This window comes from Sprattus sprattus (genome assembly GCF_963457725.1).
Source record: "Sprattus sprattus genome assembly, chromosome: 13".
In the NCBI taxonomy this organism is placed as follows: Eukaryota; Metazoa; Chordata; class Actinopteri; order Clupeiformes; family Clupeidae; genus Sprattus; species Sprattus sprattus.
This window is the reverse complement of record NC_137911.1, coordinates 27,815,629-27,834,819: the sequence shown is the minus strand read 5'-3', so window position 1 is coordinate 27,834,819 and position 19,191 is coordinate 27,815,629. Positions and strand designations below refer to the sequence as shown.

At 41.9% G+C, this 19,191-nt stretch overlaps 2 protein-coding genes across 5 annotated transcripts in view; both read left to right on the top strand.

Annotated features, from left to right (window-relative positions):
• Nucleotides 1-16,427, top strand: rcor1 (REST corepressor 1). 4 transcript variants are annotated; one of them, XM_080850394.1, is made up of 13 exons: nt 1-2,301; nt 2,401-2,460; nt 2,898-2,978; nt 3,262-3,314; nt 4,520-4,681; nt 7,065-7,183; nt 7,421-7,499; nt 8,929-8,979; nt 9,531-9,734; nt 12,197-12,274; nt 12,797-12,854; nt 13,344-13,588; nt 14,102-16,427. In XM_080850394.1, exons 1-13 carry the CDS (start codon nt 2,145-2,147, stop codon nt 14,141-14,143), a joined length of 1,389 nt encoding a protein of 462 aa, XP_080706520.1. In that variant the 5' UTR covers nt 1-2,144; the 3' UTR covers nt 14,144-16,427. The 4 variants fall into 4 exon arrangements, with proteins under 4 accessions (XP_080706520.1, XP_080706518.1, XP_080706519.1 ...); XM_080850392.1 differs by having other exon boundaries at nt 7,065-7,219; XM_080850393.1 differs by having other exon boundaries at nt 2,398-2,460.
• A 759-nt stretch (nt 16,428-17,186) lies between these two features.
• Nucleotides 17,187-19,191, top strand: part of traf3 (TNF receptor-associated factor 3) — a 17,014-nt gene continuing 15,009 nt past the window's right edge. The window contains exon 1 of the mRNA XM_080850010.1: nt 17,187-17,418. The gene's annotated coding sequence lies outside the window, so the exon portion shown is untranslated. The remainder of the gene's footprint in view (nt 17,419-19,191) is intronic.

Below are 19,191 nucleotides of genomic sequence, written 5' to 3'. Positions count from 1 at the left end.
TATCGTTTCCTGAAGACTGCATGGAGGTGCATGACAAGGAAACCTGCCGTCGCTATGCAGTTATGAAGAATGATCGAACCATAGAATGTCCGCTACTTGGAGCAATTGGAAAGTGACGAATTTGTTGTCACAACATAATTTCCTTAGTAAATCACACAACAGTATAATGACATTGTGTGTCATGCTTTGACGTTTTTGATTGAAAGATTGATAATGTGAATATAAGGTCCAAAAGGAATCACATATGTGATTTAAAAATAAAGAAATAATTCAAAAGAAATAGTTCATGAGCATTTCTTATGCTCTCATAAAAAAAAGGAAAAAAATTCCAACAAATTTAGGAGAATGTAACATGTCATGCTTTTGGTTTGAAGGGAACCAGTTGATCAAAACAATCAATTACAAGAAGAACAGTTAGCTAGCAAGAATCAGTATAACAGCACAACCTGACATTCACAACCAGCTTGTTCTAGATCACCACATGAGGCAAAGAGATGCAAACAGACACATTAACACATTACATGTTTTTCCTACCAATTACATCAAGCTGTGAATGAATGGTTCAATGATGCATAATCTGACTTCAAAACACATGCCACTTGAAGTGGCTTTGAGAATATTAGTGCCCAATTATATGATAAATATATAGATAGATACACTTTTATTAATCCTGTGAGGGAAATTCAATTGTCATATATATATATATATATATATGATATGAACATGTGCACTTTTAAGAGATGTATCAACATACAGCAAGTTTAATGGTGGTTATCGTCGATCTGGATTAATTTCCTGGACAGTCCTGGATGCCTTTATTTTTCTCAAGCTAAAAGTGTCTGCCAAATACTGATCCTTTACCTTCATATACAGTTAGAAATGTACAACAAACTAAAAAAGTTGCAACTTTTTGAACAGTCCATTTTTGGTTTCTTTTATTAAAAACTAGACAATCAGGTGTCTTAAGTTTAATCAAGTTATTTCTACAAAGCAGGCGCTGTTTACTTGGTCACTCGGTCCACCTAGTGGAGAATTGCGAGCAACGCATGCCTGTTGTAGGTCCGCAAAAAGCAGTGCAGCATCAAAGTATAAGATCTAGGTTGCATGCACTGGGACTGGATATACAACACATTATCTATTCAGAAGGGCGATTAAATACACTATTTAATGTCTTCCTTGTGTGATAAATATCCCATTTTAATTCTACTATATTGGTGCAGGAGAATTTGTTTCTATTTGCTGTCTACACATTTAACTATATAAATAACTATTGGTGGAATATTTTTGCTGATTGTGGATTAACTTTGAGAGTGAACGCTACTGGGGATACAGTTAAAAATATAAATAGAGCTAGTTTCTTACTATATGTAACAGTTATGCTTCCGTATAAGTGATGTTTCTCTTTGTTTCAAAGGGCTTTCAAAGTGTCGTTTCTGGAACCCCCAATAGCTGTGATAACTCCTACACGGATTAGGTGCATGGGCAAAACCGATTGGTCTGGCCATTCATTTGCCTGCACAGGCCTTACACAGAACTCATCTGAAGTTCCAAGTTACATTGTAACGATAGCTAGCAAGTCGATTCTTGCCAAAGATTCTCGCCAAGCCCACTATCAAGATCATCGTCTGATTCGACCGGTTTGCAACTCGCAGGATATATTTCAATTAGATTTTTTTTAAATCCACATGGAATTGGGGGGTTTAAGCTGAATTATTACTAGCTCGGGTTACTTCTATTTCGCGAGCTAACTTCCATCCAACTAACGTTAACCTTAGCTGGCTGAGGTGGCTAGCTAGTATTAGCCACCTAGCTAGCTAATGTTAGCTATCTGTTTGGTGAAGTCCTCTGTGTTCGCCATAACGTTATCAGATTTGCATTAGCGAGCTAGTTGGGCAGGTGTCCAAAATACCTAGTGTGTGATGTCCACTGAGAGGCTGATATTGGCAAACTAGCTTGATGTTTCCAGGTTATTTTGATGCATTTATGTAACTAGCTACTATTTGTGACCTGTCCGTCTAACGTTAGTCAGCTAGCTTAGCCTGTAAAGTGCAGCTGCTGCTATTTGTCGTCCGCCAATTAGCTGTTGTTAGCCAGTGAGCCCAAATCTGTTGAGTTTCATCGCTTGCTGACGTTTAGTTTTGAAAATGCCTGCAATGCTAGATAAGGGTAGTACCGAGATGTCTGGTAAAAGAAGAGGTAGGAATTCCGTGAGCAATCCTACTAAAAGTTTTGCTTCAAATGGAAACAGTAACAATTCATGGGAAGAAGGAAGTTCGGGATCTTCAAGTGATGATGAACATGGTAGGTCATTAGCTATGGTAGCCTCGATCATACTCAGCAAGTTCATATAGTTAGATGAGAATAGTTACTAGTGCAATTTATTCTTATTTTTATTAGCAGGTGCAGGGGGGATGCGAGTTGGTCTACAGTATCAAGCGAACGTTCCAGATTACGATTCAGGTAAGTGGGATGTAACTCACGTAACCATCGTGTCAAAGCAGGTCACAAGTTATGATAGCCTCAAACCGTTGTTGCATGCAGCCTGCTGATCATCCGCATTTCGCTAAGCAGTCCCGTGTTCACGCTGAAGTTTTAAATCAGTGAAATGGTACTACTCAAAGCAACACTAATGAATAACTAGACAATAGTAAATAAGTTTAACCGTGAAGGTTCAACAATCAATCATAGTTTACTTTCAGTATGGTAATTAAATGTTTTCGTACTATAGTTATCTAATTGTTGACACATTGTGTGTCGAACATTACGGTTCTGAATTGAACCAAACAGGCCATGTTGTGCAACTTAATAATTTATTTATCCGATGATGATTCGACAATCCCGAGGCTAACTGTTAGTTAGTTCCTGTTTTTCTTCATACGTATGTGGTCTCTCCTCAGAGGTGGCCAAGGCCAGTCAAGAGAGAGAGAATCTCGGTATGCTGGTTTGGTTTCCTAATCACAGTCTGGCAGAAGCAAAACGTGAGTTACATTATATTCCCACATCCACCCCTTCTAGGCCTATCCTTTTTATAGTCAGAGTAATTAATGGGTAAACAAGGGGATAGGCAACTTGAATTCACATTCTGCCTCATTTCACAGCTATTGCAATTTATCCATGTTCCTAAAAAATAAACATACACATGTGCTAAAAAATGATTGCATGTATCTATCTGACTTAGCTGTCTGTTTATGACTGGATGGATAGACATGCGTTGATGTAATGAGGTTGTCTGAGTTACTGATCAGTATATGTGTTCCACAGTGGATGAATACATTGCAATTGCCAAAGAGAAGCATGGGTACAATATGGAACAGGTAACAATATATATAGTGTGTGTGTGTGTGTGTGTGTGTGTGTGTGTGTGTGTGTGTGTGTGTGTGTGTGTGTGTGTGTGTGTGTGTGCGTGTGTGTGCGTGCGTGCGCGCGCGTGTGTGTATGTGGATGGTCCTTTAGGGGCAGGTATGTCAGGATTTTCTTTGCAGAAAAGATAACTAAACTGAATGTAGTCATTGTTCACAATGAAGTGTGAATTTGCCAGTTCTGTAGTCTTGTGACCCAGGACTGACACATCACTGACTGCAAGATTCAGTGCCAGCTCTGTAGCCCTGCATGTATTGTTAGCATGTTATATGTTGTTTACAGCAGTATGTGTTTGAGTAGTTGCTTTTCCTTTAAATAAAATTTGGTATATTCATGTTAAGATGGATATAATATAAAAAAAAAGCGGGAGATGATTTGTGAGGTATACTTAATCAGGTTTGGATCTGAAAGCCCCTCTGTCCCCGTAAGGATTGCCTTTATTAGAGTTAATAAATGGGATGTTCTGTTAATTAAGTTCCATAATTACTTTGGATGTAAATAGAGAGCATGCTGGCAAATGTTTTGGAACTTACTGAAGCCATCCCGTCTGTGCAGATAACGGACACACGGCTGAATAAGGGCAACTCTCATAAAGTTGGTGCTGGTGTGTCTAACATGGGCGTTTTCCCGTAGGATATACTTTCACTTTCAGGCAGTGCATGCTGTTCACTTAGTTACTTAGCAAGAGACTAAGTACATGTAGTATGTGTACTTCCACCGTGTTTGTGTGTTGGCGTTAAAGCTGACTTTAGTTCTTGCCATGAACCTCAAATCAAATCACCATCAGTTTTGCATCCTAGTGACTGAATTGAGAATTTAATTTTGGCTCATAAAACGACCCTGATATTTTTGATCTATCTAAATGTTCGGCTGCACAGCTTAGTGTGTTCTGACATTTAGATATTTTTAGATTAGAATAGATTCAACTTTATTGTCATTGCACAGAGTACAAGTACTGAGACAACGAAATGCAGTTTAGCATCTAACCAGAAGTGCAAAATAGCAATAAAAGTGCAGAGTATGTGCATATGTAAAGTGTTATAAGTGAATAAATAAGATTTATACAGTAAGAGTTAGGTATGAAATATGAACAGTGGCTAGAGAAAATAGGTTGCACAGTGTGCCAAGTGTGAACTCTGTGGCTGGCTGTTGTCCTTAGGCTCTGGGGATGCTCTTCTGGCACAAGCACAACATTGAAAAGTCGCTGGCGGACCTGCCCAACTTTACGCCTTTTCCCGACGAGTGGACTGTAGAAGACAAGGTCCTGTTCGAACAGGGTTTCAGTTTCCATGGCAAAACCTTTCATCGCATCCAGCAAATGGTGAGTGGAATTAGCGGTTACGTTCAAATCTAACGACTAATTATTCTTTCTTCAGAAATATACATTTTCACATGTTCTTTGCCCATATCATAGTCTACCATGTATAATAATGACCAATTATCCTTTCCTCAGAAATATACATTTTTACATGTTCTTTGCCCATATCATAGTCTACCATGTATAATGTCAGTATTTAAATACAATATTTCGTCTATGTATATGCATAATATAAATGTGACGTATTATTATTTTATTGTTTATTAGACGATATGTTGCTGCATTTACACGTTTAATAGCCTTTCACATGATAGTTTGTGTGTGTGTTCACCATAGCCTTGAGTATCACACTTCTCCCCTGTGTTCTCCTCAACAGCTGCCATTGCAACATTTCTTGCAAGTTTGTTAACAAGTTTACTAAGGATGTTAAATGGTCCATAGGATCTGATCCTCTCATGACAAAGGTAGCTAGATTGCATCCAGTGTTTAGCTTCAAAACCTCTAGCGTGCCTAACCTCATTCCTTCGCTTCCGCAACCAGTTCCACATACTCTCCCTTCTTCCTTTCAAAGGCTTCCTCAATCACACTTTGAAAGATAATCGTTAACGCGATAAAGTAAACAATGCGCTCACACCCAGAAAACAATACCATATTTGTTCTAATAGCAGTCACAACAACTGTAGAACTCGAAAGTAGTGTGCCGAGATCAGCCAGCAATCTCCAATCCCGCACTTTGCCCCGTTTGCCAGTACTGTTTGTACGTTTCTTGTGTTCACTTTTCTGCCTCTGAGGCACAAAATTCTACTGTACCTGTCATTAACTGGCAAAGAGTTAACCTGACATGTTTATTCTCAGAACAACACGCCAATGATTTTAAAACCTGATTATGTCTGCATGCATAGCAGCCCTGGGTCAAGATCATTTTACAACCAGACAGAATATACTCCTGGAATCCACGTCTTCTCTGTTCATCGTTGGAGCAGTGTTCTTAACTGCTGAACGCTTAGACTGTGACAGTCATCTCCAGGCTTGCCTTGGCACATTTAAACTCCTCTATCACGCTGGTCAATGGTTACTCCAAAATTCCTTTTCCATACAATGCGACAACGTGGCACCCCAAGCCATCTCCTCACTGCCTAATTCATGATTCTCTCAAATTTTTCCACCTCTGAAATAGCAACTTCATACAGTCAAAGACCACTTTATACATGACAAAAGCCCAAACTGCAAGCGTCACAATTTCAGTTTACCGGGCAAAAATTCTTATCAGTGGTATTGATGGCCTTAACAATGTATTCTCTAAGCTCTGCAACCTGGGCGAATTACATCTACTTCGTGACTGTACACCACTGCTCCTTAGACATTTGACCAACTTATTGACCTAAGGATGTATGTCCATCATCGTTGTACTCTGAGAAAACGGGAGTATTACCTTCGCCCCAGTTCTTCCCTACTGCTAGATTTCTCGTATTCAAGCCAATTGAAACCCCTCAGCCGGTTAGGGTTACACTGTACACCTTTCTTTCAATCACAGCAGTCCCATTCTGACTTCACTTGTAAAAAATGTCTGTGCGTCCTTGAATTTGAGAGAAGGGAGCCACGTCATGCTACAATACAAAGAAATATAGCAGTGTTTGGGAGATGTAGTTTTCTTATGTTGGAGTCGCACCAGAGCTTTTTGACATTGTAGCCTAGTTTATTTGGTAGGCCAATACTTTTCTGTTAAAAGTCACTTGCACCAGTGCACCTAAATGCCAGTGGGAATGGGAGGACTGTAGAGCCATGGCATATTGAGCTACTCTTCCAATAAAGGGAATGTGATCGTTTTTGCCAGATGGTTAAATCAGACTTGGGCAGCGATGGTTTGTGATGGGCGCGTGCAAATGTTCCCTGTCAGAGAAGAATCTGTTGTCATGCCTATATCCAAAGTCCCGCCTTTGTGCGGTTTTAAATTAATCGCAAGAGTTTATTCAGACAGCCTGCCAGGGCGAAATAGGCTGTTTAAGCCCGAGTCTGCAGCCAAACAAGGACCCTTGAAGTATTATTTGAGGAGCAAAAATGTAGTGCAGAGATATTCTTCCTTTTCTTGAGGTACCCTTACCTGTGTGAAGAATGTGGTCGGTCCCAACTTGGGTTGTATGTGCACTCTGTTACTACATTTACATTTAGTCATTTAGCAGACGCTTTTATCCAAAGCGACTTACAAGGATTTATACACATTTTACATTTACACTGATGGCACACTGCACATCAGGAGCAATTAGGGATTCAGTGTCTTGCTCAAGGACACTTCGACAGGGAATCGAACTAGCAACCTTCTGATTACTGAACGACTTCACTAGGTCTTTTACACTGGTTAAATTAAACGTCCTATTCTTCCGCACAGCTGCCAGACAAGTCCATTGCCAGCCTTGTCCGCTTCTACTACTCCTGGAAGAAGACGCGCAGCAAAACCAGCGTGATGGACCGACACGCGCGCAAGCAGAAGCGGGACAGAGAAGAGAGGTCCGTTTCCAACTCCAGGATCAGTATCATGTGCCGGTTTGATATTTTATCACCCAAGAGTTTTCAGTCAGTGTTGCCATGTTTAAATATCGAATCGCCTCTTTTACTGTGTGTTAAAAAAAAAAGTAGTTTGTGTTTATATGAGAGTCAGTATTTCCAACACAAATATCTGGTCTGGGTTAACCTGACTCACTGCGAGTGACTGCGGCTGATGGAGAATGTGAATCTGCTCTGCAGTGATGATGATATGGAGGAGAACAGCTGCACCTCCCCAGGAGACACAGAGTATGAACCCAGCAAGGAGGAGAAGAAGGAGGTAAAGAGTGAAGTGTTTGGGAGATGTAGTTTTCTTATGTTGTAGTCGCACCAGTGCCTTTTGACATTGTAGCCTAGTGTATTTCGTAGGCCAATACTTGCGTTGTTAAAAGTCACTTGCACCAGTGCACCTAAATGGCAGTTGGAATGGGAGCACTGTAGAGCCATGGCATAGTGAGCTACTCTCACAATAAAGGGAATGCGACCGTTTTTTGCCAGATGGATAAATCAGACTTGGTTGAGTATGAACCCAGCAAGGAGGAGAAGAAGGAGGTAGAGAGTGCACCTCCCTGCCAGCATGTCTCTGAATGAGCCCTGTTTGGATGGCTCACTCTTAGAGGGATTCACACTTCCAAGGCGATATTCCTCTGGAGGAATATTTCGGTCTAGTTGTCAATGAGCAAAAATTTAAAGCTCAGCTAGTTTTTGCCCTGAAGACATAAAAAGAAAACCCCCCAGCAACCTTGAAGCTTGTACTTTAAAAAATATTAAATATATTAAAATATACAGTTCTAAACTGAAAAAGTATGAGCACTTTGTCAGGAGAATAGAAGAAACTTTTAGAGACTTTTAAACATTAGTCCATGACTATCTACTGACTCTATCCGTCTTATTCAGTGTACGTTTTGGCTAACCTGTCTCAAAAGTCAAACTACTTGCGGTCACTGGTGAGGTAACTGTGAGCTGTATATAGTTGCATCTCAATCAATTAGAATATCATCAAAAAGTTGATTTATTTCAGTAATTCGATTTCAAAAAGTGAAACTCCTATATTTTCTAGATTAATTTCACACAGACTGATATATTTCAATTGTTCATTTCTTTGAATTTTGATGATTATATCTGACAGCAAATGAAACCCCCAAATTAAAAGAAATAAACAAATGTATCAGTTTGTGTGAAACTAATCTACATAATATGAGTTTCACTTTTTTAATTGAGTAAACTGAAATAAATCAACTTTTTGACGATATTCTAATTTATTGAGATGCACCTGTATGTCCTGTTGAAATGTAAGTTAGTGTTGTGTCACATGTAATGCTGTATGCTCGCCTGCAGGGCATTCTAGAAAGCAGGTTTAGCCACTTACTCAGGTATGTTGGCTTCTTAATGGCACTTGTGGGGGAATTCCATCCCCAATGGGTGAGTCCCTTTTGTAAGCTGCCTGCAGGACTACTAGTAGTAAACCCATAGTGAGATGAGGAACTTGATGAACCTCTGAAGATCTCTGAATTCCTGTACTTGTGTTTCTGTCAAGGAAGATGAAAGGGGAGTTCCCTGCCTCTTTGCAATACATTTCGGTGATGCAGTTAGCTCAGAGATTTAGGTTTAAGGTTTGGGAGATCTGTCTTAAATCCCCCCTTCCCCGACACACACACACACACACACACACACAAAATGTCCCCTAACCATATTTGTTTTGGTTGCAGTTGGGGCCAGGACTGGAAAAATCAGAATCAAAGTCGTCAGTCCCCCAAAAGGTAATGTTTACATCCTTACGCCACCACACCAGTCCGGCACTCCTGTACACCAACCATCAATCTTTGATCTCTTGTTGTCATGCTCCTCTACATTCCACTACAACATGCATGCCCTTTCACTCTCGCTTATGCACCTGTTGTTGCCCTCTAAATGTTTTTCTGTCACCAAGAGTAAATCTGTCAAGTAGAAATCCAGATCGCAGTTTTGAGACAAAAGCTTGGAAGGGGAGGAGGGGAAGTCCCTATTGGAACCCTCCCTTACCTTTGAGGCGTAGAATTTGAGCATGCATTTAGAAGAATAGCCCAACATTCCACCACTGACCTCACATAACCTTGTCAGTACTCTTGTTCCCTTCTCTGTGCTGGCTAAAGGCTGGATTATACTCAGTTTTAAACGCAACGCATAAGCACGTAAGATACACAAGAGCCCCTTGCGCAGTAACATAACCCCCCCTTACGTGCTTAAGTGTGTCCCCCAACATTTCTGACTATCAGTAATTTTGAATATGTGCCGATTCTTCCCCCTCCATCTTGCATCTTGCCCCGTGCAGCCTGCAGGCTCTGGGGAGAAGCCCACTCACTTGAAGAAGGAGACGCCGGGCCCCACCGGCAAGAACCTGCACCGGGCCAAGAAGAAGCCGCCCAAGGGCATGCACCTGAGCCAGCGGGATGTGACCGCCATGTCCAGCAGCTCGCCGGCCGCCACCGGGGTCCTCCGGCAGCTCGACATGGAGCTGGTGGCCATCAAACGCCAGGTCTGGCTATTTATTTTTGCTCGACTTCAAACGGTACTTTTACGTGTCAGGGCTTAGAGAAAAAGATTTTCCTTGCCACAATTATGACTTTCTATAAACAATGCAATAATTGATGCAGCTCGCATTTCAAAATGATATTTTTTTTTGTTATTCAAAAATCGATTATGAACTTAAAACGATACTTTTACATGTCAGGGCTTACAGCTTCAGTTGTGTATTATCTTTACCAGAAGAGCTGGTTGGTCTTGATCATTGATCCCAGAGTCAACTTGGGCTCTACTGTGGTAGATGTGCACCACAGGGTTCTTATGCGCAACAAAGAAGGCCGTCTTGTAAAGCTATATGCACACAGACCTAAGCAAGAAGAGCGGATACAATGCGACTGAGGGTGACTTCAAACGGTACTTTTACAAATCAGGGCTTACAGCTTCAGTTGTGTATTATCTTTACCAGAAGAACTGGTTGGTCTTGATCATTGATCCCAGAGTTTGGCCCGACCCGAAGTCAACTTGGGCTCTACTGCGGTAGATGTGCACCGTGGGTTCTTATGCGCAACAAAGAAGGTCATCTTGTTAAGCTATCTGGGCACATTCATTTGATTCCATGATATGCACACAGACCTAAGCGAGAAGAGCGGGTACAAATGTTATACACTGAGGGTGTTTTTCTGCCAAGGGTGCGGAGCTGCATAGGAATGCATTAAAGATGAGTGCTGCCAGCACAAACATGTGTTTGGTAGACACAGGCCCTTTTGGGTGTGTCTGATCAACAAGGTTGACCACATTGACCACTCGGTTACTAAATTGACCGATCATCTAACTCAACAAAGCTCAACAAAATATGTTACGAAATGGCCCCAACACCATTCAGACAGTGAAGAAAATAATCCAGTAGCCAGTAATTAATCAGGGCCTAAATACGCAACAAAAAGTGAGATGGAATAGTACGTTGTTTTTGTGAACTGATCAACGCATCGTTTCCCGATTTACCATTTAACATCTTTCAGTAGAGTGTCTTTAAGACCGGTCTAAAGTGAGAAGCTATTTTTATCTCTACAGATGGGATCATTCTGTGATGGTTTCCAAAGTTCCCTAATATTATTTAAATATTTGCTTTGTTAATTCATCATTTGGGGTCATACACTGGATATGAAATATTACCCGTGTTTCATGGACAACTTCGCTGTTTCCTGAAAATAATCAAATATTGAGTTCATTAGGAGTTATCGTTGTGGGATCAATACTTTTAGCACCTCTTTCTGTTGGAGTGTGGACTGTTCTGCCATTAATATGTGAATAGTTTGTTATTTTGTATGAAAATGGTTTGAAGATGACCTTGATGTTTTTTGATGAACTTTACATCATACATGTAGCTCATAGCTCTTTGCCCTATGAAATTGAGCTTTTAGCTTATTCACTCTTTTTCAGCTGCTGAAAGCGTCATCACTCTTTCCCCCCCCCCAAATATCTTTATTGATTTTTAACACACTGTTAACATTTAGACAGTTGAGGTACAAGCATGTACCAGCATGTCACACGTATAACATATTAATAATAAAAAGACTAATGATTAAACAAATAATAAAGAACTAAAATAAAGATACACACATAAGCTTCTCGCAAGAATCTTCTAGCTTTTACAAACCTTCTCCATAAAGTGTCTTCATCGTCACTCTTAGGCAAAGCAAGGTCTAATCAACTTGGTCCAAGGTTCAATGTCTACCTTGTTAGCCTAGCTTTGGAAAAGTTGGTGCTGGATAGTCCTTATGCTGGAAGAGTTGTTCAAATGGGATTGAATTGTTCACGGCTAAGGCCTTCTCATTCATTGATAATTGGTGACATTCTGAAAGTTTAAATTACAAGAAGTTACTTGCCATCGTGAAACTATAACTCGGCGTCAAGAAAGTCCCTGTGTGACTTTTCCCGCGCTATGCATACGATGTATTCTCTGTTCTTGTGTCTAGGTTTTGCAGTTTCTTTGAACCATGTTATATGCTTGGCAGTGAAGAGCTCTGGATACAGTTGTTTTTCTACCTGAGGTCATTCGCAGATACATAACTTCACTGAGATGGGTTAGCTGCTTAAGCAATATAGTACGAGTGGGAGTGGGGTAGGTAAGGGATATTCCCACGGGTGGTGTTCGGCCATAGCCACCGAGGCCGGAGGCCGAGTGGCGTAGGCAACAACACCCGTGGGAATATCCCTTACCTACCCCACTCGCACGTCTTGGTTTGGAATTATAAAAACTTTGAATTAACAGTTATCATCAATGCGCTATAAAATGTTTCATCGCGGAGTGATTTATTATTAGCTGTGAAAATAGCTGTTCGGTTGTTCTGGGATAATCCAACGCATGGAACGTGTCTCGTCCAATCAGAAACAGCTAAATAACGCGATAGAACCCAATTGTTTTATAATCAGCATTAACACCTTCACCTCCTCTCTACCTCTCTACCCTTTTAGATCCAGAGTATCAAGCAGAACAACAGTTCCCTGAGGGACAAACTCGATTCTGGAGTGGATGACTTTAGACCAGCTGAGGTAATGGCAGTTTTGTGTTCCAAACTGAATATCTCAGTAAAGCCCTGTGGACTACCGCCATGACCCTTGAACCATGACCCTCTCCTACTCTGAGGCTGTAATATAATAACCGCTGTACAATTACTCCTGAAATCATATTTATTTATTTCACCCTTCATACTCATACCGTCAAATATTTATCCCTGCACTTCTTGGACTCTCCACTTCTTTGCACTATTGTTGTGTTAAAATGAACAGCTCCTGTATAAAGTCATTCCTCCTTGTATATAATGTTTTAGACTTCTTAGACCGTTGCCCTGTTTGTATTGTCTTGTGTTGTGATGTATATTCTGTGTAAGCACACTGAAAGACACTTTACCAAGTCAAATTCCTTGTTTGTGCAAACTTACTTGGCCAATAAAACATGATTCTGAGGCTGTATGACCTCCACTCTCTTAAAACACTCCATGTTGGTAACAGTATTTGGTTGTGCTCATAAAATTCTAAACACACATTGGCTTTTGTGATTTGTTTGTGTCTCAGGTCACCCAGAAGTTCAACACCCGCTGGACAACAGAAGAGCAGCTTCTGGCTGTTCAAGGTAGACAAACTATGACAAGCAGTCACACAACTATCACCAGTGTGTTTACAATATTACAAACACCAGGTGGAACCTACACACAAACAGACACACACACTAGCATGTATAAGTGTGTCACAGATAGTTATGCTCACAAACAAAACAAGAACAGCATGTGATGTAACCTCCTACAGTTATGTCAGACATGTTGTGGTGATGTGTGAGATACCTATCTGGTTAATCAGTAGGGGTGGGAATCTCTTGGCACCTCACGATTCGATTCCGATGTCAACGATTTGATTCTAAACGATTATCGATTCTAAACCGATTATCGATTATCAACTCAAAAAATATATTTTTAATGAATAATGCTCTTAGCAATTTTCCAGTGGATGTATAAATGCATGCCCGCTAACTTAACTGAAGCTTGATGTGCTCCTCAGTTGTAAGTCGCTTTGGATAAAGATGTCTGCCAGGTGAATAAATGTCAATGGCATTTCCTCTCCGCAGCCATTCGTAAGTACGGCCGGGACTTCCAGGCCATCTCGGATGTAATCGGCAACAAGTCGGTGGTCCAGGTGAAGAACTTCTTTGTGAATTACCGGCGGCGCTTCAATCTGGACGAGGTGCTGCAGGAATGGGAGGCGGAGCACGGCGTGGAGGGGGAGGAGGCAAAGAACAGCGAGGAGGAGAAGATGGTGGTCACGCCTGAGGACGGAGCCACCACCCCAGTCCCACCTGAGGAGCAGAAAGAGGTTGGCACTTATCTCTCTTCTTTTTTTTTTTTTTTTTCTCCCTTTTTTCTTTTTTTCTTCATTCAAATAGGATTGTTGTGAATGTTCTTTAGTGGTTTGCATATACTCTGGGTTTGGAAATCATGGTATACATAATTATCCAGATTTGCTCCAAAAAGTTCAGTTTCATGAGAACTGTTCACCAGGATTCACAGCAGTAGTTTTCTATAGACTGATGTGTTTGGGCCACACTATATCAATCTATTCTGATTCTAACCTTATGCACCACTGTTTCTTCAAAGATTCTAACATGTCTGATCTAGAGAAGGGAGTTTTTAATCTATTTATTCACAGAGATGGTCTTAAGTTTTATGGAAGTTAGATCTTAGTGTGAAAAATGTGTTTTTGAATTCAAGAAGAGTTGTGTAACTAACCTTGTGTGAACATGTGTGTGTGTGTGTGTGTGTGTGTGTGTGTGTGTGTGTGTGTGTGTGTGTGTGTGTGTGTGTGTGTGTTTGCTTGCTTGTCATGCAGGAGCCAGCAGTTGCAGACACACAGGCCCCCCAGGCATCTTGAACCCTTGAGGGACTCAACCCATTCATTCCTGCAGAGTTGAATTTCGGAAGGGGAGAACGAGAGAAACAGTGAGAGAGAGAGAGAGAGAGAGAGAGAGGAAAAAAAGAGAGAGAGAAACGCATCTCTCGGCAGACCTGTACTGTGTTATCAAAATTGGACCTTCCCCAGTCTTCCTCACCCAAACTACACCCTACTCCCACTCTACCCTCCTCTGCCCGAAACCCCACGTGGCACAGGACCTACAGCGGACGCCTCTGCACGGGTAAACGCCCAAACAGATGCAAAGTGCCTGGCCATGCCCGCCCGACGCACGCCCAGACTGTCTGTGCACCTCACCTACCCGAGTGCCCACACCCACACCCATCCCCACGCCACCAGTACCATCCACGGTTTTACCCCCCACCCCCCCAACCACGATCCTGCCCTCTATGCTGCCTCACTCTCTTTGTTTGCAACTTGACTCAACGCTGCCGACCCCACCGCCGCCGCCGCCGCCACCTCTCGTCACCCGTCCCACATGATCCCCAGCCCTGACCCAGCGGGTGATGGAGGCGTAGTCTGCTGCTTCTCTACTCGTCCGCCAGGTCACCCCAGTAACTCACGTGTGCGAGTTTCACGTACGACTCATCTCACCACCTGTCATCTCACCGTTCACTCAAAAGGCAAACCTAGAGTATGGCATCATCATCACAGAAAACTGAAATGTGTGGTTTGCAGGCATCATCCAACATCTCTCATTCTCCAAACTTCCTCAAGATAGCTGTTCTGGGGATTCTGAGTATATTTAACTGCATCTGTAAGATTTGATGGTTGGTGGTTTTGAAAACGAAAGTTACACATTTCTCAGGCAGTCCACAGTGCCTGTAATTTATATATACACTCTAAATTTATTCAATATTTAATTCTTTATTTGAAAAAAAAAAAAAACCGCTTGGTTAAATAATTTGACATGTGGGCATTGTTGAGGACAATATGCCCTCCAACATAATATAAATGCTTACAAATAATAAAGAACCATTACTTTTTAACCATGCTATTTACTTTTTATGATGCGCCTCTAAAACGACACCCCCCCCGTTATTGGACTTTTATGTTGGACAGCAGAAGAGATCATGCCCATGTCAAGTCTCAGACCTGAGACGCTGTAGTCGAGAGGAGTGTGTGGGGAAACGTACCCCAGGGACTGCATTCCTCTGCCGACAGAGTAAACTGGACACACATGAACGCTCCCGAGATACACCAACATTGTCCGAGACCTTTGAATCTAGGCACGCCGAAGTTCTGATATCCCAACGACTCTCTTTGAGCAGTTTACACAGGCTGTTATGAATCTGTGATGCTGTGGTTATTTTTTATTATTGTGTTCTGTATCCCCCCCCCCCTCCCTTGGTGTTTTAATGATCAGATATTGAAGTTGTTATTGACCTATGTATCATATATTACCAGTCAGTTTCGTGGGAACATATGACATTGTTTAAGGGAAGCACAGGGCAGAAATCTTAAGTGTGAGCTGAGCCCCCAGCCGTCATTGGCATGCCCCTCATCGCCAAGTCGCCCATAGGTCAAAGGCCTAGTGTGTGCTGCTATCTAGACGCATTCACCAAAACACATACGCCTACATTAATCAAACATATAGGATACATACATACATGCATGTACTCGTCACCATTCCCTTACCAAAAGTCACTCAAAGCAGATCCTCTATACTTGCTACGTTAAAACCAAAGTATTGAAACATTTTCTTCCTGCTGTGAAGTGCGGGTTTTCAGTTTTTGTATCATGGACCGTTACTTTATATACAGATGGTTTCAAATTCCTTCCTCGGTCACACTGTCGTAATTGGTTGACACAGTCACCTGCGTGGTGAGCGAAGCACATGGTGTGTCATCATCGTTCCATGAGTCAGTGTGTCAGAGTTCCGTAGTCTAAGGCTGCGCGGCTTTGAAACCACTCTGGAGACACAGCAGCAAGACGTCATGGCCGTTTATTTTAAAAGGTGATGCTCTGAGAGGTGGCCCTCTTTAAATATGGCCTTTAAACAGTGATGGCAGATAATGTTATAGGCTACACACTGTATACTGTTTGGTCTGTTTTTATTTTTTATTTTATTATCATGGTTTGTATTTCTTAAGTTATTGTTTTGCTGTCTGCATCATGTAGACCTTAATCCCCGACATAAGTTCCCTTTATTTTGCTGGACTGGTACTGCTTTGCTTTTTGAATGGTATTCGTTGAGAATATTATGTGAATGTTTGAATCTGAATTTTCGTGAGGGAGAGAAACATTGTAGTCATTGTATTTCATTAAGTTTTAATAGCCATGCAATAAATGTAAGGATTTACAGGGAAACCGGAGTTTTGAGCATTCATTTAACTCCTCCCTGCGCCCTTTCACAGTTCTTTGTGAACGTGACTATGTTGCCACATTCAAAAACCCCAGTTGACCCTTCAATTCGGTAAAAATGACTTAGTCACTGTATGCAAACTAGGCCTCCTTGCACCGTAAATGTTGTCAGCTATCTGTTCCTGTTCCTTCCAGTAAGTAGGGCCCTATCTGTCGATGGTTGGGGAAATAATGCATTGGGACGCCTCTAAGGTTTCCACGCAGAGGAGTCGATACATTCCGTGTTTTCTATAGGAAACGAAAGAGCGCATCAGAGAAGCGTTGTTGAATTTGTAATTATGTTCATACAAACTCTGAGCGGCACATTTAGAAATATCTATTTGCTGCGTTCATTTCTATAATTATAGTGAGCTGTGTACGTTTTTTTTAATGAAGTAAAGTTGATGTACTTGAGTTGGTTCTTTTTCATCAGCGGGCGTAGGCTATGCAATACCACAGAAAAATATAGGGGGCAGTAAAGCAGAAGGTAGCACATTTCCTTTCTGATTCAACGCTTTCTATGGCGTCCCATAGGCGTCCTCTTCAAACCACATTTTTTTCAAACGGGGATTTCCTGAGGAAGTCTGACCAGGGGGCTTTCCAGCATTCGGTTTGACATCAACAGCTCTTGATATTCATGGGCGCCTGTGTAGCTTTTAGCTCCACAGTTTTTTCTGCTATTTTATTTCAGTTCTTGTGTTCGGGGTCAATTATGTCTACTTTAATTAGCTTATCCCTGGCTGCGCCTTTGAAGAGCGGCGAGATCCCATCTCTTTCTATGTAATTTAGACGGTGTCTTCGCTTCTATGACTGCCAGTCACCGAGGCTCCATTTCTAACATTGTTCATTAAAACAGTGTGGGATTGGACGACGACGCTGACGAGCTGATTCATGTGAGTATTGCATATTACACGATTTCTTGAATTATAATTCGGTAGCTATAGCCCAAGACAGATAGAGAAAGAGCATAGCGTTAGCTAATGTTAGCCATCGGCATTGCCAATCAAGAGGTTTGAGCTGAAACATCTTGAGTTCCACCTCTAGTTACCTCTGTGGTGAAGTTACAAACATATATTGGTAGTACAGCCTATTCACACTGTCAACTGAGTTTCGTTGGATCACACTTTGCATCAATATGTTTAAGCCATTTTGGGTTAATATCAGAAACATTATAGTAGACGTTGAGGAATCACCTGTTGTGGTTGGGTTATGCAGTCTGGCATATTTTGAGAGCTAACGGCTACGTGTCTGGGACGTAAATGGTTAAACCCACTGACCCGATCAAGGAACGCTGTATTTCTTGTCTTATGTTATCCAGAGAAGCAGATAGTTGGGATTCGAAAATAGTGGGATGTTAGAGACAGGTTACATCTAGGAGAAATCCTCGTAGAGACCTTAAACTAGCAAAGTTCAGATGTTCTGTGTAGGCCACTTCAGTTCCAGATGCTTATTTCAGTATTGAGCCTTCTGGAGGACTAGAAGAATTCCACCTGCTTTTGAGACTAACATTTTAAAATTAAACAGAATGTTTTTTGTTTTTTTTAATAGAGAGAGGTTGATCATCTGAAGTGTCATTATGCTTTGTTTACCACAGCTGATACAAAAATAACAACAAAACTAAATTGTATCCCTTTTTAAGGAAAGGAGGGGGAGGTCATTGTTTTTACAAAGACAGTGTAACCTACACTTATTAAACTATTAACGAGGAGGTACTTGAATTCATTCCGAAAATGAGTGGGATGGGTCCTCTCCCTCAGAATCTAGACCCTATTATACTGTTTTTACCTGGTTATAATCCACGTACACACTGAGACGCACATTAATTTCGAGCTGCTGTCACAGCAAGCCCAACGTTGTACCCCTTTCATCAGTATAGTGTCTGTGAAAGGGAGTCCGATTCCTGTAAAGACTGGCGGCAGTGGCATGTGCTGAGCACCTCTGTGCTGAAAGGTCAGAGAGGTAGCGGTAGCGGTAGCATTCCCCATTTGACTTTTCTTTCATTTCTCAGTCATACTGCGGGTTGCCTGTCTGATGTAAGAGGTCAGAGCGCCCCTGGAAGCAGGGAGAGCTAGATGGGCTCCCCCTATGAGTCCAACACTGTTGGGGGTTGGGGCATCTTTGCAGTCACTGTGTGTGTGTGTGTGTGTGTGTGTGTGTGTGTGTGTGTGTGTGTGTGTGTGTGTGTAATGATGTAAAAATGGACTTGTCAATGAAAGTTTGATTCTTGTGGTACAATGGCGATGCATTGGCTGTTTGGTGTGTGTTTAGTGGGTGGGGTGGTGGCGATCTGTTCTGGCTCTTTTTCTTTTTCTCCTTACAGACTGCACCATATTGTATTGTGTTCGGTACACACACACACACACACACACACACACACACACACACACACACAACTGCTGGACCACTGCAGTGGAGATGGGTGCCAGCTGGGAGAGTAGGCAGTGGGCAGGCGTTGGGTGTTGGCCTATTCTCTCTCTCTCTCTCTCTCCTCTCTCTCTCTCTCTCTCTCTCTCCTCTCTCTCCTCTCTCTCACACACACACCCCCCCCTCTCTTTCTCCATGTTTTGTTTTGGGCTCACAGAAGGGTCATTCTAGCACACGTTCTGGGACCGCTCCTGTTTGGGTGGAGCCTCTCTGGACATAGGAGTTTGTACACAGGCACTCTC